Source organism: Vigna angularis, chromosome 5, assembly GCF_016808095.1.
Source record: "Vigna angularis cultivar LongXiaoDou No.4 chromosome 5, ASM1680809v1, whole genome shotgun sequence".
Lineage (NCBI taxonomy): Eukaryota > Viridiplantae > Streptophyta > Magnoliopsida > Fabales > Fabaceae > Vigna > Vigna angularis.
Window position 1 is genome coordinate 7,603,659 of NC_068974.1, and position 22,813 is coordinate 7,626,471.

Below are 22,813 nucleotides of genomic sequence, written 5' to 3' on the forward strand. Positions count from 1 at the left end.
TTGTGATCCCTAATTTTAAAACCTTTTTTCTTTTAATCACATATATTCCATCTATTACATCAGTTAATGATTTTACATGAAAAATTTAATAACAAAAACTCAATTGCTTTGATTTTTCACTTTTAAAAATTCAATTAAGAAAAAAATTTTATTTGAGAATATAAATAAATAATACAAATATTAATTAATAAAAAAATAATAAAATTATTATTATTGTTATTATTATTATAATTAAAAAATTAAATATAAATAATTTTTATAATTTTATTGTTACTTATTTTGTAGATAATTTGATTAAAAAAATAATTAAGTTTAAAAGAATATCAAATAAAAAAGGTTAAATTTAAATAAACAGTCTTTTAAAAAATAATATTAATAAAATAAAATTAAAAAATAATTATGAACACTAAAAAATAGTCTTATATATATAATATAAGAGTTTTCTTAAATAAAAAATAATTTTGCAATTTCCTTTTGAACCTTTAGACCAATGTAATGCAGCGTGGACCGTATTGATGTTCACGTTTGTTCGTGTGAGCAGAATAGTAAAAAAAAGTACCAACGAACTATCTTGAAATAGAGAATCTTTAAAACTTAGAAGGCATATTCTTCTTCTTCTTTTGATCTCATGGCAGTGATAAAGTCACTGTCGGAGATGAAACAGGTTGGAGTTCTAGGACTTTACTTCTAGTCTAGTCTTCCAAAAGTTAGTGATAGAGAGAGAAAAGAAAAATAGTGTTTTTCACAAACTTCTCTTCTTTTTTCTCATTGGATATTCATCTCTTTTTTGTCTATATAAGGACACACTCTGCACCGCTTTGGATCTGTGATTCTCTTACTTCTTCTCTCTCTTTGGTTTTTCGCTGGTTGACGTCAGCATCATCATCTGCTTCTTCCTCTTATCCAATTGGCCCTCAACACTGGTACTGCATTAGATCCTAATCATTGTTTGATCCATCATGGCTGTCACAAAAAAGTGACATTTGTTTTCTTTGTAGCGGTGCATGCTGTGTTTGTTTGTACTCGTTTTGCCTTATCTACTTTCGTCACTAAGTTTTCATTGGGGATGTTGGTTTGATTTTCCTATGTTGAAGTTTTGTTTTTTTGGATCTTTAGGTGTGACCCTTTTAGTGTTTGCAGGTGGGGGGTACATAGGCTGCAATGGCGAACAGGAACTTAGAAAAGATGGCATCCATTGATGCTCAGCTTCGGCTTTTGGTTCCTGCCAAAGTGAGTGAGGATGATAAACTGGTTGAGTATGATGCTTTGCTCTTGGATCGGTTCCTTGATATTCTTCAGGATTTACATGGGGAGGATCTGAAGGAAACGGTGAGATTTTCAGTTTTCACTAACTAAGCCTATGGGTTTGGTTCCTGCTGACCCACCCTTTAGTACCATGTTTCTCAATTTTGTTCTGAAACTTCACGTGATTGGTTTGCTGTGGAAAAAACATGGAACTTTACATGTGTTGAAGGATTTTGGGTACTGGATTGAATCTATTGGTTTGGGAACTGTTAACGAAACAGAACAGTTGGTTTGTTCTTGTATGCAGAAGTTGTGCCTTTTGTGTAATGGAATCTTGAGGGGTTACTTTTTGGTTATTCTAGTGTTGACTTTGAGTTTTTTCCTTAAATGCCAATTGTTTCCTTCAAATTGGGCAGTTGACTCTTTGATTTCAGTTTTGTGAATCATACACACAAGTCCAAAATATTTTAATTGAGAAGACTAAAACTGGAGTCACAAGATCAGGGTTTGATTGATTTCAAATTCAAACCTTTGTTTATTGGAAATGTTTTGACTAATTGTGTAGAGTTTTATAAGGAGAAAAAAAAAATCTGACCCTTGTGTATCTTGCTGCCTCCGAATGGATGTTATGGCTTAATGACTGTAGGAGATCTTACCCCTCAAAAATTTTTACTGATATAATAATTTTCTTTTTGTGAAGTTGATGCTTAAAAGAATATATATATATTTCAGTTTCTGTGTCTTTGTATTAATCTTTGAATGCACAGGTTCAAGAGGTGTATGAACTTTCTGCTGAGTATGAAGGAAAGCATGACCCAAAGAAACTGGAGGAACTTGGAAATCTGATAACTAGTTTGGATGCTGGAGATTCCATTGTTGTTGCCAAGTCGTTTTCCCACATGCTTAACTTGGCCAACTTAGCTGAAGAGGTTCAAATCGCTCACCGCAGAAGGAACAAGTTGAAGAAAGGTGATTTTGCTGATGAGAACAGTGCCACAACTGAATCAGACATTGAAGAAACACTCAAGAAACTTGTGGTGGATATGAAGAAGTCTCCTCAGGAAGTTTTTGATGAGCTGAAAAACCAGACTGTTGATCTGGTTCTTACTGCTCATCCTACTCAATCAGTCCGTAGATCTCTGCTTCAAAAGCACGGAAGGTTTGCATCAATTTTTGTTACCCTTTTTGCTCCCTTGTCAACATATCTATTGAAAAAGGTGAAGAGTCTAAGTTTTCATGTGTTCCTCTGACTTACAGGATAAGAAATTGTTTAACTCAATTGTATGCCAAAGACATCACTCCTGATGATAAGCAGGAGCTTGATGAGGCTCTGCAGAGGGAGGTGAGTATCAACATCTAAGGACTTTGCTAGTGTTGTTCTTGTGTTCAGTTTTATTAAAACCAAAATCCATGTATTAAATTTGGTGTTAAGGAAAAATGTGGACTTATATTAAACAAAACCACCATAGATCTTTGTACAACTATTTCAACTTTTGTCCTGAATGCAGATGAACTATTCCAATTTCCAATATCTGTACACTACTTCTCTTGGTATCATCTACACCTATAAATATTGAATAAGAAATTTCACACAACTGAAAATTTGTAAGCTATGTGATCCATTCAAAAGCACAGAATAATGGGAAAAACTATGTTCCTATAATGTAACTAGACTAGTTGCATGTCAATGGTAGTTTCTAATAATTTTTTACTTGTGTTCATGTAGATTCAAGCTGCATTCCGCACTGATGAAATCAGAAGGACCCCTCCTACCCCACAAGATGAGATGAGGGCAGGGATGAGTTACTTCCATGAAACAATCTGGAAAGGTGTACCTATGTTTCTTCGTCGTGTTGATACAGCTTTGAAGAATATAGGGATTAATGAACGTGTCCCTTATAACGCGCCTCTCATTCAATTTTCTTCTTGGATGGGAGGAGATCGTGATGGTATGGTTCTTTTCTTTGGCCAATAATATTTCTCAGTGTAATATGAAGGACAATGTTAACAATGGCAACCCCTCCATGATTTTTAATAAACAACAAACAACAATGATGAAGCTTTAACATACTAGATGAAATCTGCTGCATGGATCATACAATATCATTGGACCGATTACAAAGCAAAGTTTTAGTGCTTGTACTTATCAAAATGCTGCAATAAAATCCTGTATGATTTCAAGAGTAAATAAGTATTTGATGAAAGAAAACAAGTGGTTTGTGAAGCTTGAAATTTTGGATACTGCCAATCTATTGTTTCCTGGTTACTTTACTTCTGTTAGTTTGTAAAACTAATCATGTGTGCTTAACTATGTTCAATAATATGATGCAGGCAATCCAAGAGTAACTCCTGAAGTGACCAGAGATGTTTGCTTATTGGCTAGAATGATGGCTGCTACCATGTACTATTCCCAGATAGAGGATCTTATGTTTGAAGTAATTGATAGTTTCACAAATCCTTTGATAAAATCATTGATGCTGGTTTATCACATTAGCACTGATTTCCTATGTTGTTTCTGTAGCTGTCAATGTGGCGCTGCAACGATGAGCTACAGGCCCGTGCAGATGAACTTAACAGGTCTTCCAAGAAAAATGCAGTTGCAAAACACTACATAGGTGTTCACTAGAATCCTCTAAACCCAGTGAATAAGTTTTTGTACTTTAAATTTGGTTCATTTTTGTTCACTTCTTTTATGTGTTTTGTTTAATTCATTACAGAATTTTGGAAAGCCATTCCTCCAAATGAACCATATCGTGTTTTACTGGGTGAAGTAAGGAATAGGCTTTACCAGACTCGTGAGCGCTCTCGCCATTTGCTAGCTCATGGCTACTCTGACATTCCAGAGGAAGAAACTTTCACCAATGTTGAGGAGGTACGTATTCCTAGGTTAATCTTTTACATATTTTGCAAACAAACCATCAGTGTTATGCAGCTATTTCCTCCTTATTGTTTGTGTAGTTTGTGAAAATCTACAACACCAGCATAGCTTTTAATACAGTTTTGTTTTCTTGGGTTTTTGTTAATGCTGTTGAATTATCATCAACGTTTATACATTATAAACATTATAAGAATCGTAAAAGAGGAAAACATTACAAGGATTTCAACAAAAGACCAGTATGTTTGGAGACAATGAAAAGATACTTAAACCAAATCAGACGTGATATATATCATTTTGTGAGAGATAAGTTTCTCTTATAGACTAACCAAAGTTAAAATGTTGTGTAGTTCTTGGAACCCCTTGAACTATGTTACAGGTCACTCTGTGCTTGTGGCGATCGTGCAATTGCTGATGGAAGCCTGCTAGATTTCTTGAGGCAAGTCTCTACTTTTGGATTATCCCTTGTGAGGCTTGACATAAGGCAAGAATCTGACCGCCACACCGATGTCTTAGACGCCATCACCAAACACTTGGAAATAGGTTCATACCAGGAATGGTCAGAGGAAAAACGGCAGCAATGGCTTTTATCTGAATTGAGTGGCAAGCGGCCTCTATTTGGCCCTGACCTTCCCAAAACTGAAGAAATCAGAGATGTTTTGGACACATTCCATGTGATATCAGAGCTTCCTCCAGACAATTTTGGAGCATACATCATCTCAATGGCAACCGCACCATCTGATGTGCTTGCTGTTGAGCTTCTGCAGCGTGAGTGTCATGTCAAACACCCTTTGAGAGTTGTGCCATTGTTTGAGAAGTTGGACGATCTAGAAGCAGCACCAGCTGCATTGGCGCGGTTGTTCTCCATAGACTGGTACATAAACAGGATCAATGGGAAGCAAGAAGTGATGATAGGGTATTCTGATTCAGGCAAGGATGCTGGAAGGTTTTCTGCAGCTTGGCAGCTGTATAAGGCTCAAGAGGATCTTATAAAGGTGGCTAAGGAGTATGGTGTGAAGCTAACTATGTTCCACGGTCGAGGAGGGACTGTTGGAAGAGGAGGTGGCCCAACTCATCTTGCTATTTTGTCTCAGCCTCCGGATACAATTCATGGATCACTGCGTGTCACTGTGCAAGGTGAAGTTATTGAGCAATCCTTTGGGGAGCAGCATTTATGCTTCAGAACACTTCAGAGGTTCACTGCTGCAACTCTAGAACATGGAATGCACCCTCCAATCTCACCTAAACCAGAATGGAGGGCTTTGATGGATCAGATGGCTGTCATTGCCACTGAGGAATACCGGTCCATTGTGTTCAAAGAGCCCCGGTTTGTTGAGTATTTCCGCCTGGTATGTTATTTAACCTAAACATATTTCTTGGTTCTTGCAAATGTAATGTGTAAAATGTTTTTGTTGAATTTTATACTCATAAATTTTGGCATGTCATGTCATATGTATCATGTTTAGAAAGGTGTTTTTAGACATGTTATGTTAATGACCATTTCAACCCCAATGGACAGTACAATGTTTTTGTTGATTTTGGTCCTCATAATTTAAACACATAGAAGCATGTCAGACATGTCATGTTTAGAAATTTGTTTTTGCAGAACATGTTCGGTATTGTGGTTAGAAGCATGTCATGTCATTGATAAAATAATAATAGGGACCATTCATAAAACTTCAAAATTCTTAGGACCAGAACTAATAATATTTTCTTCCAGAAATTGAAACCAAAATCAGTCACATTTGCAGGGACTGATAAAAATACTAAACCAGTAATTTTTCTTTCAATTTTCTCTCTAGGAAGTGAACTTGATATTGAGATGATTTCTCTATAGACATGATTTACAATTGAACATTATGGCATCATTTGATCAGTGCAACTGATTCTACACAGTGGAAAAAGCATTTGTTGTTGAAGGTAAACTGACATTTGAATTTAACCATCATTTTGAACCTTGTGGAATGCAGGCTACACCTGAGTTGGAGTATGGAAGGATGAACATAGGAAGTCGACCGGCAAAGAGGAGGCCGAGTGGAGGCATTGAGACACTGCGTGCTATACCTTGGATCTTTGCCTGGACACAGACAAGGTTCCATCTTCCAGTGTGGCTAGGTTTTGGGGCAGCATTCAAACATGTTATTGATAAGGATGTCAGGAATATTCATGTGCTTCAGGAGATGTACAATCAATGGCCTTTCTTTAGGGTCACTCTTGATTTAGTGGAAATGGTGTTTGCCAAAGGAAACCCAGGGATTGCTGCTCTGTATGACAGGCTCCTTGTTTCAGAGGAATTGTGGGCATTTGGGGAGCAGTTAAGGACCAAGTATGAAGAAACCAAGGCACTCCTCCTTCAGGTAATGCTACTTTTACCTTGTATCATTTTATATCAGGAGAAACTACATTCACATACCTTGAACTTAGTTTAAATTATGCTTGAAACCCTCTCTTTTATTTACCTTATTAGGAAGTTTGTTTAAGCTTAACTCATTCTCACAAAATCATCTCTTTTATTTACTTATTAGGAAGTTTGTTTAAGCTTAACTCATTCTCACAAAACCATCTCTTTTATTTACTTATTCGGAAGTTTGTTTAAGCTTAACTGATCCTCAAAAAACCATCTCTTTTATTTATCTTAATAGGAAGTAAGTTTAAGCTTAACTTATCCTTACAAAATCAGTTTGTTAGGTGAGGATTACCCTACTTATATATACTAGAAATTGATCTTATCTCTTTAAATAGAATTGTAGCTTAGGTTGACATAGTTAACCTATAAATGCAGAATTAATTTTGGTAGAATACAGACGAGACAAAACTGGAGAAAAAAGGTTATATACATTATTATAAGAAGAGAATATTTCATAATCACAACAGAAACCAAATGAATCCCGAAAGTTGCTATCTATCTTCTAATCTTCTAACATGCTATCTGATGGTAACAACCTTCTCAAATTCTAACAAGACCAACATGCAGACAACCTCTGAACCTGTATACAAGTTTTGTCCTTACAGTATTGTGTAGGGTAAAAAAGTATGCAATAATAGCAGTACATCCTTAAAGATTGAATCTTATATATATATCCTATGAATGAGAAACTGTGAATAGTTATTTATTATTCCAGAAGCTGATGTTCCATTTTGTGTATGGTAGGTGGCTGGGCACAGGGATCTTCTTGAAGGAGATCCACACTTGAAGCAAAGACTTCGGCTACGTGATTCTTACATCACCACCCTGAATGTGTGCCAAGCATACACATTGAAACGCATTCGTGATCCAAACTATAACGTGAAGCTGCGTCCTCACATCTCCAAAGAGTCTATAGAAATAAGTAAACCTGCTGATGAACTCATAACACTTAACCCAACAAGTGAGTATGCTCCTGGTTTGGAAGACACTCTCATTCTTACCATGAAGGGTATTGCTGCTGGTCTGCAAAACACTGGTTAAACCTCAGTTTCTGTCTTCTTTTTTCTTCTTCTTCTGGTTTCTGTTTCTTTATCAGAAATAACGTACGAGTTTAGGTGCATGCACCAAAAGGGTGTTCCTCTTACCCCCCTTGTATCCATGTTTTACAAGATACTACAAAGAGATTAGCTACGTACTACACAATGAGTCAATGCTTGTATGTATGCAACTTATTCTTATGTTGCAATACAAAATTATGTTTTGATTACTAGTTGTTATATGAACTGCTTTGTGTATCACTTATTTCAAGCAACTCTTTGGTATACTAATATTCTACTTTTTTTTACATAATGGGGTGCTTAAGATGCCATAGTAGATGATGTGTGTGTGTTGCCATGCTTATATTTTATCCATTTGGATAAATTTCTTTCTAAAATATTTTTTAGGAGAAGCAAATATATATATAAAAAAATATTTCTCTATATAAGTTAAAGTTAGTTTGTGTGTAACTAGTTTGCATAAGCCTCCACGTATTTCCCTCTTTAAAATCTGTTTCTTTAACTTTTCGCACAAAATAGTTTTTCTTTTTTTAATTTTAATTTAAAACAAGTGACAGTATCGATAGAACGTTTTCATCTACATGTACAACATACCTCGTCAACATTTTATTATAAAGTTGTCGTATTTTCCTTCGGTAATTACTTAAATAGTTATTTAGAAAAAAAGAATAATAGTAAATGTTTACATTTTATTTTTTGGAATTTTATTCTTGAAAATTTGAGGATTTTTTTTAGATTACAATAGTGTTAAGAATTTTATTGTTGTTGTCATTTTGAATTTTTTTTCCTACAAATAATATATAGAGTGAAAAGAAAATAGTCGTTCTAGTTTCTTTTGTATAATTGAGATTTTGCCATATTTCAAGTTGAAGCTTGAAGATACATTAAATGTTTTTAATGCAAAATTAATATGTATTTCCTTTTTACACAACTATCTAATACATGAGATAACTTAAAAAAATAGGTTAGATAGTTTTTTTTTTCAAATTAAAGTAAAGCACAGGGCTTAAGAATAATAACATTCTTCACAAACTAACGAGATATTTGATATAGACACAATTTTACAAGATCTTATTTTAAAAAAGAAGGGATGAACATTCTTTATATGATGATATACCACATCGCTATGACCTAAGCATATTTAAGAAGAACTAGAGTCATTTATGCAAGGTGAAGCAAAACTCTTTTTCTTAGACCATCATGGAGCACATCTAATAAATTAGGAGTATTTAACGGGTCAAGTAAGTGTAGGATTTCTTTTTAAGCCTTGTATTAAGGGTCAAGTAGTGTAGGGTGTTTTGAATAATATTGATTAAGTTGCATGGCAGTATTTGTGTTTAGCTTAAGCTAATCTTGGGTCATTAGTTTTGTAACCCTAGCTTGGTGGAGGTTGTCCCACATGAGACATGGTGGCCACATGGCAAGCTCTTAGTGAAGAATTTTCTTACAAAGGTAGTGGTCATGTATCATTGTCCTAGAGGTGAACTTTTGCTAAACTGGCTTTTCACATGGCAAGCTCTTAGTGGAGAGTTTTCTTACAAAGATAGTAGTCATGTGTAATTTTTCTAGTGGGAAACTTTTGCTAAAGTGGTTTTCCACATGACAAACTCTTAGTGGAGAGTTTTCTTAAAAAGGGTGTGACCATGTGTCATTTTCCTAGTGGAAAACTTTTGCTAAAGTTGCTTTCACATGAAACTCTAGATGTGGAGAGTTTTTCTAAAAGTTAGGGTTTATGTAAGATAACATTTCAAGGTTTTGGTCTACTTTAGAGACACCTTGTACTACTGCAAAAACAGCGTATAACGTCACGCGTTCGACGTCCAACACTGAATAGCCAACGTTAAAAATGACCACTGGCATTTTTGTAAATAAATGCAATTATTAGATGTCGTTTAGAATTGTAATTCGATGTCAATCTGTTATAAGACGTCGAATATTGAGAAATACGACGTCATATTGGGTAAATTTTGCGAAAATGCTTGGCGTGAAGATGAAAATGTATTTATGTATGACGTTGAATGCCCTAGAATTAGACGTCAAAAAGGATATAAAACGTCGAATGTCCCAGCGTTAGACATCAAAAGGTTAGTGAATTCAATAAAAATTTGAGCGGGAGATTGAAAATTCATTGACTTTATCTTAGCGCGCGAGACCTTCTTCCCTACTCAAACTTTTTTGGAACGAAGTTTGACGACCATCACATGTAATATTTCTTTCATTTGATACAAATGCATGTTAATTAACTACTTTATGTATGATTTTCGTTTGTTTTGACCGATTATTTTCGTGTTCTTCTGCTTCATAGGCGCATTCTGTTTTCTCTCTCAGTGTTGACAACACTTTATTCCGACGAACCCACCTTTTGAAGGTTAGTTTTTGTTTTTGTTTTGAAGAACTTATTTGTTGTTTTTTTTTTTGTTGAACTTTGTTGTTGTTGTTTGGTTGAACTTGTTTGCTGTTGTTGTTTGGTTGAACTTGTTTGCTGTTGTTTTTTTATTGAATTTGTTTGTTGTTTGTTATTGTTGTTTGGTTGAACTTATTTGTTGTTGTTGTTTGATTGAATTTGTTTGTTGTTTGTTATTGTTGTTTGTTGTTGATACTACACTACACGTTCATAGTTCATGCTTTATAAAATACCAACAACTGAAATTTGTTATTTTTTTACTTTTCGGGTCTCGTAGAGTTGTAAAAAAGGATCACATTTTATTAAAAAAAACCAAAAAAATTTATTAACATTGTATATTGACAAAATTCGACGTTAATTTGTTTTACTAGGAATGTCGAATTGTTCTATGTCCGACGTCAATTAATGTAAATTAACGTTGAATTTTTTAAATTCGATGTCAATTTAACGTTTTCCAATATGACGTCGGCCTCGACTTCGACGTGAAAGGTCGAAAAACACTGATGTTATACAATGTTTTTGTATTAATTAATCTATAAGTAGAGGTGTGTTCCCCTTGTAAACACACTTTGATATTAGTAATGAAAATCGTGAGCATCCTTCTCCATTTACACCATTGCTTCTACACCTTCATCAACCATAACATATCTTCATACTTTGACCAACCTAGCTCGAGAAGGTTGCTATCACTACATAACATAAAATATGCTTTTATTAGTATTTGATGTATAACATAAAATATTTTAAACTATGTATTTATGGTCTATCCAAGTGAAAGCTTATTTGATGTATATATAAACAATATGTTATGTCTATGTTTGGCTAGACAAAGTACTTGCATGTTGAGATCTAATCCCTATAAAATTATATTATATACTTGTTGCAAAAAATTTAATAAAATATATATTGAAATCTACTCGAATAGAAATATTATTTTTTTAACTATACGTTAAATCATCCATTAAATCATCCATTATCTTTTAATGTTGGGATTAGAGTTGAAGTTTCTAGCCATGTATAGTTACTATTCTTAATGCAAAAATTTAACTTAATTGGTTGATTATTTTAGAATCTTAAAACATCAAGATTAAAGAATGAAATTGAGTTGTTTTTAATGAACTTGGAAGGTTAAGAAATTATATATGTACAAGAGGTTGCAAACCACTAATCAAGTGGAATCTAGAACGAACATTTAACCTTATTGGTTTTTATAATCCTTTAACTTTATTTTTATCAAATCAATGTATGCATACATGTAATCAAAACTTTGTACAATGTTTTGCAAGTTTTAATTAAGGAATTGTTTTAAATCATTGAATATTTATTTATTCATAAAAATACGACAATTCTTGTACTATAATTAACTCAAAGAATCCAGAGTTACATTCCAAAAGTAAATTATTATAGTAAGATCTACAGTAATGAACTTCAAATCATTGGAAAATGTAAGATCCATAGAAAAATATAAAAATTTTCTATTTTATTTTATTTTCTGGTTGTGATCCTAAATATTTAAGTGTAGTATGTATTGGTTTGTAGAAAGTATTGAGAAAGTGAATAAAAATTAGTTAATATTAGTTTTTATACTTAACTTTCGAAATTTATATGAAATAAGGCTTAACTAACATTGTTTGCATTAAATTATCAACAAATTTGAAATGGTGTAGTGGTCAGTGCATATATATTGATGATAGAGAACATGTGTTCAATTCTTATCTAGACACTTCTTAGCTTTACAATTTCCATTTTTATGATTGGTTGACATGTGTGGCCCACATGATGTAGGAAAGAGAAAAAAAGGAAATGTTGATCTTGTCTTGTGAACGTGAATTATGCAAAATGGGTTGTTCTTCTTTGTTTTTTTTTCTTTTCTTTCTTGTTTCTTCCATGCATAGTTAGATCTAGAAAAAATTAAAGTGAGAGTAAGTTAGAATTTTTTTTGTAACTCTAGGAATGGTTGTTCATGGAGAAGGTAGTGTATTTGTTTTTTTTCTCCTTTAATAGTTTGGTATTATGTGCTTTTGCTTGGGATTGGAGAGGTGGTTTTGTGAAAAAACAAAACTCGTGTCTGATATGTTTGGGTTTGTAGTGAGCAAAGAAATATTTGCAAAGACTTTGGAGGCATAGGAGGGACTCACCTTATTGTTGTTTTGTTGTGGACATTATTTTTTTTAGTCTGAAGTTGATTGTAAAAGAGAGGAGGGGCTTTTAAATTAGCTTAATTTGTGAGTCAGAGAAAAACATTTGCTACTATTCTTACACAAAAAAAAAACAGAACACTAGTAAGAGAGGTGTAGAGACTTTGTTCTTCTACTCTTAGTGGAGTTTCAAAGAGGATCCAAGAGGGTGGAGTGACTTTAGGGTACATCAAGAGGAGAGAAGCTTGTGGTCATTTCATTAACATCAAAGAAAACTCTAGAAAATTTCTACAACAAGAGGTAAGGGGAGCTTGCCTTGCTTTATTTAGTTGTGATTTGGTGAATGGTGGGGATGAGTATATATTTGAAAAGGGTATAGCTTGATATATGTCTTGCATGGGGTATAACTTTGATATATGTTTTCTTGGGGTATAACATGATATATGTGTTGCATGGGGTATAACTTTGATATATATTTTTCTTGGTTATAACTTGATATATGGGTTGCATGGGGTATAACTTTGACATATGTTTTCTTGGGGTATAGCTTGATATGTTTTGCATGAGGTATAGTTTTGATATATGTTTTGCATGGGGTATACCTTTAATATGTGTTTCCTTGTTATATTTGTAATTTTTCAAGTTATGTTTTTATGGTTTCCATGTGGGGTACCTTCTTACACTCTAAATCTAGAGTGTATGAGGTGTGAAGGGGTGAGTTTTCTCTTCCTTTTAGTGGAAGAAATGAGTGAGTAAGTGGGTTAAGAAGAAGATTGAGTTTAGGAAAAACTAGGGGGTGCGTCAGAAAGTCTGTTTTCTGGACACGGGGTATAAACTTAATAATTTCAGGGGGTGCGCTAGAGATTCTGTTTTCTGAACACGGGGTATAAACTTAATAATTTCTGGGGGTGCACCAGAAATTCTGTTTTCTGGACAGGGGGTGTGAACTTAGTAATTTCAGGAGGTGCGCCAGAAATTTTAATTTCTGGACAGGGATGTGAAATTAGTAAATTTTGGGGTTAAAAAGAAAAATTATTTTAAAATATTTTTTGAGAATTGTTGGTTATTTTGTGTGGCCTATATTTTGTTGGTTTTATACATGTTATTGAGAACATGTATGAGTTAGTAATCGAGTACAATTACTGTCGAGTAATACATGTTAATGAGAACATGTATCAGATTGTGATCGAGCGCGATTAATTAAGTTCGTTGGCAATCATATAGTAGATTAAGTTAATTTACTTGTTCTTTTGTAACAAAAAAAAAGAAAAGGTGTGAGAAATTCGATACGATTATAGATTTGAAGATCAGAAATTTGAGTATCACTTTCTTCTACGTGAGAAGGTGATTGTCTCGCCCATGACTTCGGCTCGTGCTGAGTATAGTGCATTTGTATGCGTAGTACCAATGTGTTTACTCGTTAGTCCTTGAGGAGTCAGGGAAGACAGGTATGAAGTTACGATGGGAGACGATTTTCATCACCGCTATTGAGAGCAGGTTGTGATGACGAAATGTGAAAAAGGATTGGTTTTCCCCAGAGGATAATCGATTGTTATTGAGAACAGGTGGTGATGACGAAAATACAAAGAAAACGACATTGAATTATGAAAGGATAGATTGTGGTGATATTTTTCGCGTCAATATATGTTATTGCGATTTTTTTTGTTGTATGATCTGTGTATAATATGATATTTCTGGTTGCTCACCCTTGCATGTTGTGGTTTTGGTTTCCACCTGCAATGATCGTACTTGTACGGGAGCAGATGATATTGCAGATGTTACTGGAATGGAGTAGCTCAACGAGAGTGCTGGGAAATAAAACTTGTCTGGGATTTTCTTTAAGTTGCTATTTATCGGCGTGTTTAATTTTTATCGTTGTAAAAGACAAATAATATGTGTTTTCAATATGATGTAAGAACATATAATAAGTAATGCTTTGCTTCCGCATAAAAAAAAAATCTGTATTTGGACGATAATGTTTTAAACGTTTGTAGTTTGATCTATTTTAAGTAACATCTTATTAAGGGGCGTTACAGAAAATATAATATGATAGATTAAAAAAAAGAGAGAAACAAAGCATGACCATGGTTGTTAATTAGTTTTGGAGGGCATGCGTTAGAGATTAAGTTAGACCTTTGAATCGTTGGTAGTCTAAAAAAACCTAATGATGGATGCAAATTGAAGTGGAAAAAGATGCAAATTGAAATGGAAAAACCTTCAACGCCTTATTGTATAGAAGATTGAAAATAAAACAACAATAAAAGGCATTGTACATTAGCGTAACAAAGGGTTTTGTTACGGTTTTCATTTGTGTCTTTAATAATGGCTTAATTTAAGGGATTTTTAAAGGAAACAAATGCTAAAATTCTAAGAATTTAAGTCAATTCAATTTTAATGAGTTTTAATCTTCTTTTTTCATAAAGTTTTTGAATTACCACAAAATATAAGAAAGTTATTTAAATATTAAATAATTGTTAAATTTTCAAAAATATCGAAATTGATTATCTTTTTCATAGTTGATGTTAAATTATGTTAGTTTTCAGTCAATGTTTGACAATAATTTTTTAATTGATATTTGTAAAACTTTTCTTTATTGATGTAACCGATATTGTTTTCAGACGTAAAACACAATTATTCAGGTTGATTTCGTACAAGACTATTTTTAGGATCGGTTCAGAGGTTTTTTGTCAATTTTTTTTATCATGGAATATTTTTCCAGTTGTCATTAATAAAAAAATCTTAATTAATGTTGGTTGAAATTTTTTGAGTTAATATTAGAAAAACAAATTAACAAACTATTGATAAGAAAATAGTATATTATTGATGAACAAAAATTATTACAATGGACAAAAAGATAATTATGACATACATCAATTGAAAAAAAATAATTCACATATGCAAGCAAATAATCTTCCTAACATGACTCAGAAAAATATTGAGTAAGAAATAATATTGGTCAACAAAAAGTTGTTCTAACAACTTAAGTCACAAAATAATATTAATAAATATCTATAAAAGAATTTCGTCCCCGACAAAGTCACTCTTTCCATCAAGTTGAAAATGTTCAAAATCAAAATCGAGTTGAACTAAGAAATGTGAAGATTGAGAATGTAAAAATTTTCCTGGAATTTCAAATGTTATCCAATTACTTTAATAATATTCTAAAACTTTAATACTTTTTTCAAAATTTCTCAACTAAACAATATATTTTGAAGGATTTCAAATTTTCTAAAAGAAAATACCCTACTGTAAAAACATAATACAAGACTTGATAACTTTGGTTAAATAACTCAAGTTTATAGTACTTATAAAGGTTATGTGATCAATATTATCTATTTGATTAAGGTTTTGAAATTCGAGATTCGAGATTCGAGATTCAGGAGATGATGTGGTATGTTTTTCAATATATTTGTGCTCTTTTAGAAAGTTACCCAAGTTTGTAACTAAACAAGACTTCATATTGTATTGTATTGAAAATATATCCTTTTATTGAGAGCTTTTAATCTGTATCTTGTAATAATCTCATCAAGAATTTATTTTAAATTTTGGAGAGAATTAAAACACTTGCATACTCGAATGTCAAGATTGGAGGATAATACTTGTAACTAGGAGTGAATTATACTCGGATGCTATGAGTGACAGATAATACTTGTAATCAAGAGTGAACTATACTCGGATGCCAAGAGTGACAAACAATACTTGTAAACCAGTAGTGATGAGAATATTTGGTGAAATCCTGGAGAGACAAAACTCGTGTAATCTTGAAAAAGGTTAGTGGAATCCCTTAAGAGTTATTAAGGGAGAATTGAATGTAACTCAAGTTTGAGTGAACTAGTATAAATATTTTGTTTTACTATTTTCCTTTCTTAAAAGCTTTTGTTAATTTTTTTTTATGACATCGTTTAAAGAATATTTTTATTTAGTAGTAATACTTTGAAAACTCATCAGACATTCTTTGCGAAAAGTTTTAGAAAACACTATTCCCCCTCTCCCTGTAGTGTTTTCCTATATGTATTTCACATTCGTGAAAACACGAGCTCATTCTCCTCCCCTAAAGTTCTGGTAAAAAAGAAGGATGAATCTTGGAGATTTTACCAAGACAACGTGGCATCAATGCCATTACCATTTTTATGCCTATGATTGAGGAAATTTTTGATGAATGATAGGGTGTTGTTCTTTTTAGTAAATTGGATTTACATTAGGGTATCATCAAATTCGTGTGGAGGAGAGTGACATACATAAGACAATGTTTCGTACTCACAACGATTACTATGAATTTCTTCCTTATGGTTCCATCATGAGTGATGTACTACCAATACACAAATTACCTACACTACAAGCCATAATGTCTGATCGTAATATCTCAACTCAATATGAAAATCCATATCAAACTTTGGTTCGAGTTGACTAACAAACCACATGAAGAGGCTAATTAGGAGTAAGGAGACATTTTAGTCAACCTCTATACTAAGATAACCTTGAAGACTAATTTTTTTTTCATGAAAGGGATAATCTTATTATCTCTTAAAATAAAGCAACAAAATCAAGGATGAAAGGTGCATCATGGACAATTGATTATAATATTTAACATGCAATTTATTTTATTAGTTATGATATTTTATTTTTAGATTATCTTAGAATAAGTCATTTAAATATTTTATCTTTAGATCATCTTAAAATCATTTGTTTAAATATTTTATTTTTAAATTATTTTGGAGTCACAAGATTTGGATTTTGTTAGTTTATGTTTCTATAAATAAATTTATTATGCAACATTCAAAAAATAGACTCAAATGATTTAAAAGATTGTCTCTTATGAAGTTTGTGGGCTTGACTTGAAAAAAAGCTTAACATTACCGAATTGAATTTTGTAAATATTAGAATATTGTTAAATAATGTTTGAGTAGTTCGATGTTTAATTGATTTGCTTTTTAAGTTATTTACATTGATTTTTTAATGTCAACCACTATCTTTTTTATAATAATATATGAATAATTAAGTGAACATTTTAATTCTAGTATTATAAAAGAAAATTGAGTCAAATATATGAAATAAATTGTAAAAGTAAAATATTCATAAATCAACCAACGTACAAACCTGTAATGAGTTAACTCGAGTTACGGAATTTTTAACTTTTGCAAAATGTAAATTGAGTTAAGCTAATCCTTTTTAACTCAAAGTGTTGTGAGTCAATATGTGAACTAGATTGAGTCACTTTTACACTTTCTTATAAAACAAAAATTTTATAAAAATAAAATGAATTTTTTAAAAGTTTAGACCTATGGGATGAATTTGTGCGCACTCCTCTTTAGTTCCTCACCTTAACATTAAATTAATTATAAAATTATCTCATGTCTTAATTTATTTTTAAAGATTTTCTCTCTGTTTCTTTAATTGTTTTTAACTATGCTTAAAAAAAAGCTTTACACTATAGGTAACATTTATTCATAAGAGTTTTTTTATTCTCAGTTGTTTCATTTATTACTTTTACCCTACTTCATAGTTCTAAAGAAATATTGGAACTTTAGAAATATCAAAGTAGACAAAAAAAATTTGTTATGTCTTTCAAGATTAAAACAACTAGGGGAATATAAATTTTTTTCTATCTTTTTATTTAGAATAAAAGTGCCTTGAGATATATATTCATCTTTTATTTGATACCATTATTTCCCCTTTCAAAAACACCAAAAGAAGGTTTAATAATATCAAAATTTAAACTTCTTCAAATTAGTTAAGATTTTCAAATTATTTAACCACTCTATGGTCTTGAATCAAACATTAGAACGAGGCAAAGTTACAAAAAATAAATTTCTTTCCTTTGTTTTTTATTATTTGTATCCATTTCATTTTCAGCATGCACTACTACTTTTTTCTGATTATTGTTACAAATTTGGTCTCTTCCACATACCAAAAGTAACTTTCGTTATGGTCTCTTTCATCATCACAATTATTGTTACAAGACAAAGAAAAAAAAAGAGAAAAAGATAATAAAGAAGGGTATTGGAATGTCCCATTGTTCTGCTTTCCACAAAGCATAGCATATCGAAATTCCCAACCAAATCAAATTCATTTTCCGAAGTTAATGCAATCCAACTGCACTTTACTATTTAATAATAAAATCTTAAATCTACTTTTTAGTCACTATAGCATATTCTACTCTTTATAATAATTTAATTATAGATTTTACCTTCTAATTTTTTAATATTAAACAAATTTTATCAATTAATAAAGTTTTAACTATCAAAATACTCATGTGTATATTAGCCACTTATTTAATATAAGAAACTAATTTAGAATCAATAACATTAAGTAGCTAAAACTTTGGTAGTTAGTATTAGAAATCAATTTAGATTTTAATTCACAAACTAATAATAATTTTTTATTTATGATAGAGACTATTTTAGATACCAAAATAAAATGTAAAATGGTATTTAACTTAGTTAATGCAGTGACAAGTTATTTTGATCTATAAAATTGATTGTTATTTAATGATTTTTGTTTAGTACAACTAGTGTAATCACAAGCACAATGATGATATTTAAGTTAATTATTACACTTCATGTATCATTAATTCTATAATTAACACAAATTAACTTCCTAATTTGTATTTGAAACATATGCACTTGAAAGTGACATGTGAAGTAATTGCAACTTAACATATGTATAGCCTTGAAAGTAACATGTTGAGGATAAATATAATTCATGTTTTTATTTCTCTACCTTGAATGTCCAAGCTTGCCTTTTAGGATTTATAGAATATTCTTTTATTCCTTTAGAATATAATATAATCACTGTAAGACTTACATTTTATTTTTCCTCTATATTTCTTCCTTAATTTCTTAAAGTTTCTCTATTATAATCTTCCTTTAAAACTCTTCTTTATTTCTTCATCTTATTCTTCTTTTGTCATGCTTATTATTTGTATTTTTAAATCTTCTTGTAATTCATTTTCTCCTTCGTTACATTCATCTTCAATTATAATCAAATCACTATGCTAGCTAGCTTTATTCTAATATGTAAACGACTCTTCTAACATATGCCACTTCTAAAGGTATTTTTATCATAAGGCTTTCTTCAATACTTTTTATCTTGTTGTATTCTTTAACTTGTCTTCTAAGAAGTATTCTTCAAACTTTTCTTTTCTTTATTTGAAAACTCCACTTTTAGGTTTTAGATCATTCTCATTTCTTGAAAGAAACTTATCCTTAAATTTGGTCACTCTTCATCCCCAAGAATTTCTTCTTTTGGTTAGGTATTAAAGTACACCAGATGCTTTTTCTTTCGTGAAGGCTTAGTACCTAAGTTGGTGTTAAAATAATTATTTGAAATTTTTTTTAACTTGAAGAAATAGAAGAAAAGCCAAACATAATTCGTGTAATAATAAAAATAATAATTATACTACACTACTACAAAATTGTAAATAGACAATGATCTTTTGCTAATAAACAACGTTTTTTATGCGCTGTCTATTGAAGCGCCTATTGATAGACATCGCTTAAAAAAAGTGCTATTTAACAACATTTAATAGACAACGCTTGTTTGAAAAAACGCTATCTATTGACATTTTAGAAGACAAAACTTTAATAGATAGCGCTTGTTTGAAAAAACATTGTCTATTGACATTTCAGAAGATAAGACTTCAATAGACAACGATTAACGGGCAATTATGGTGGTGGTAATCACTCTTTTATAGTGATTAACGACTGGAGATAAAAAATTTTGATTCGAATCAGGATAAAATTATTTGTGTGATTTTCTCTATCCCTTCATCTTTTTACTTTATTTTGCTCAAAGAAAATTTAAAAAGGGAAAACGAAGTTTTTAAAAGAACCAATTCACCTCTCCCCTCTTGGTTATTGTCTGGTATCACGCTCATTAAACATTTCGCTACGCGATACCAATATCTATAATTTGTATTAGAGCTTACTTTGATAGTTTTTCAAATTTTACGAAAATTGTCAAACATAACCAAGTTTATGCTGAAAGTTCTTCCATTAACAGACCACCACTTTTTACTGGTGATAATTATGCTTTCTAGAAAGTCAGAATGCAAATCTTTATGGGGTCTATTGATAGAGGCATCTGGGAAGCAGTTGAAAATGGTCTTTTTATCCCAACTCGAATTGTTGATGGTGTTGAACAAAAAACCTTATTTGTCTTGGACTGTTGAGGAAAATAAAATAGCACAATTTGATATTAAGGCTAGAAATATTATTTCTTCTGCTATTGTGCTTGATGAATTCTATAGAATATTTGTTTGTAAGACAACATAGGAAATGTGGGTGATTCTTAGAGTAACTCATGAAGGTATAGAGTACTAAAACATGCAAGGAAGAATATCTTGATCTAGGAGTACGAAATGTTCATAATGCAATTAGGAGAAACCATAGCAGACGTGCAAAAACGCTTCACTCATATCATCAACCATCTCATGGGATTGGGTAAGACTTTTGATACTGGTGAACTGAATGTAAAAATCTTAAAGTCTTTGGACAAGTCTTGGTAGCCCAAGGTAACCGCAATCTTAGAGTCACAAAACTTATCTTCAATGTCCATGACGATATTGTTTGGAAAGCTCAATGAGCATGAGTTTGAGCTCAATAGATTGATTGCGGAAGAAGACCAAGGAAAGAAGAAGACCTTGGCATTCAAAACTGAAGTCTCCAAAGGAAAAAACTCAAGAATGGAAGATGATTCTGATGATGATGAGCACATGAGCCTCATGATCAAAAGATTTGCCAAGTTCATGATAGCCAAGGGTAAGGACAAGTTTAGAAGTGAAAAGAAGGATAATTAAGGGTCCTCCTCAAGCTACAAGTGTTATGGCTGTGGAGAAAGAGGACATGTCAAGGCGGACTGTCCTAAAAACAAAAGGAGTGAAGAAAAGAAAGAAAAGAAATTTCAGAAGAAGAAGAAAGCATACATTGCTTGCGAGGAAAATGATTTTAACTTATCCAGTTCAAGTGACTTAGATAAAGAAGAAAACATGTGTTTAATGGTAGACCGATGACACTACAAGTCAAGTAAGTGACTCTAGCTTTGAAACTAGTGAACTAGACTTGCAAAAAGCTTTTCTTGAGTTGCTAAATGAATCTGAAAAATTAGATGTTGCACATGAGATTTTGACAATTGAATTTCATGATATACAAATTAAGTATGAGAAGGATTTAGATGAAGAAGTAATCTTAAGAAATAAGATTTGTAATTTAGAATTGAAGGAGTCTAATGTTGTTGTAAATCCTGTTGAATGCTTGTCTTGCAAGAGTCATATGTTTGATATTGACATTCGAGAAAACTTGCTTGCTAAAGCAACTAAATTTGCATCCTATGTGAAAAATGATGTTAGGAAGAATACACTTAAAAACAGAAATATGCATCATAATAGGATAAATCAAAATAATAGAACACGTAGGGTTTGGATTAAAAAAGGAACAATTGTGAAAACCAAATTGCATAGTGTTTGTTGTTTTTATTGTAAGAAACATGGTCACACCTCCAACAAGTGTAATATTAAGCATTTTTGTGTACCAAATGGAAAATATGCTTGAGTCAAACTTGTGAAATGATTTTCCAAATTTATACTAACCCCAAGGACCCATAATGAGATTGAGAACCTAAATTCTTGCTTAATTTGTTTTGTAGGAACCTTCAAAGTCAAAGAAGTCATTGTGGTATCTTGATAGTGGATGCTCAAGACACATGATGGGTGACAAAAGAAGGATCATAAGCTTTGAGAAAACGAAGCAAGGTTTGTTACCTGTAGGGATAACAACAAAGGAAAAATCATTGGAATCGGAGACATTGGAGGAAGAGGTACCTTGACAATCAAAGATGTGCTATATGTTGAAGGACTAATGCATAACCTCCTAAACATAAGTCAATTATGCGACAAAGGTCTCAAGGTAACTTTTGAAAGTGATAAATGTATTATTTATTATAAAAATTCCTCTAACATTACATTAAAAGGTGTTAGGCATAATAATATCTATTTGATTGACATTGAAAGTGCATCCAGTCATAGTATAACATGTTTAGTTGCAAAGGAAGAAAATCCTTGGCTTTGGCATAAAAGGGTTGCACACATACATATGCAACATTTGAATAAATTAATTTCAAAAAATCTTGTGATTGGTTTGCCTAAATTAAAATTTGAGAAAGACAAACTTTGTGCAGCTTGTCAAAAAAGAAAGTAAACAAAATCTTCTTTTTCATCCAAAAACATGATTTCTACATCAAAACCTTTAGAATTATTGCATGTGGATTTGTTTGGTCCTTCTAGAATCAAAAGTTTTGGTGAAAATTACTATGCACCTGTAATTGTGGAGGATTACTCTAGGTACACTTGGACCTAATTTTTAACTTTGAAAAGTGAAGCTTTTAAAGCCTTCAAAACCTTTGCAAAAAGAGTCCAAAATGAAAAAATTTGAAAATTAAGATTTTGAGAAGTGATCATGGTGATGAGTTTCAAAATGAGTATTTTGAACAGTCTTGTGATGAGTATGACATAAGTTATAATTTTTCTGGTCCTAGAACTCCCCAACAAAATGGGGTTTGTTGAAAAGAAAAATTGATCTTTGGAAGAGTTAGCTAGAACTCTATTGAATGAATCAAATTTACCTTAATACTTTTGGGATTATGCGGTTAGTACTGCTTGTTATGTTCTAAATAGAATGCTCATCAGGCCAA

At 31.9% G+C, this 22,813-nt stretch overlaps 1 protein-coding gene across 1 annotated transcript; it reads left to right on the forward strand.

Annotated features, from left to right (window-relative positions):
- The first annotated feature begins 657 nt into the window (after window positions 1-657).
- On the forward strand, window positions 658-7,794 carry LOC108340321 (phosphoenolpyruvate carboxylase, housekeeping isozyme). The gene is made up of 11 exons (XM_017577612.2): window positions 658-923; window positions 1,141-1,329; window positions 2,013-2,404; window positions 2,503-2,587; window positions 2,972-3,194; window positions 3,577-3,680; window positions 3,767-3,860; window positions 3,963-4,117; window positions 4,471-5,469; window positions 6,091-6,477; window positions 7,272-7,794. Exons 2-11 carry the CDS (start codon window positions 1,162-1,164, stop codon window positions 7,566-7,568), a joined length of 2,904 nt encoding a protein of 967 aa, XP_017433101.1. The 5' UTR covers window positions 658-923; window positions 1,141-1,161; the 3' UTR covers window positions 7,569-7,794.
- Window positions 7,795-22,813: the final 15,019 nt, after the last annotated feature.

Excerpts from the sequence above, each read along its gene's own strand:
- LOC108340321 (XM_017577612.2), top strand. The coding sequence starts at position 1,162 with ATGGCGAACAGGAACTTAGAAAAGATGGCATCCATTGATGCTCAGCTT. Across the intron at positions 2,405-2,502 it reads CTGCTTCAAAAGCACGGAAG|GATAAGAAATTGTTTAACTC; the intron begins GTTTGCATCAAT and ends TCTGACTTACAG. Across the intron at positions 3,861-3,962 it reads AGTTGCAAAACACTACATAG|AATTTTGGAAAGCCATTCCT; the intron begins GTGTTCACTAGA and ends AATTCATTACAG.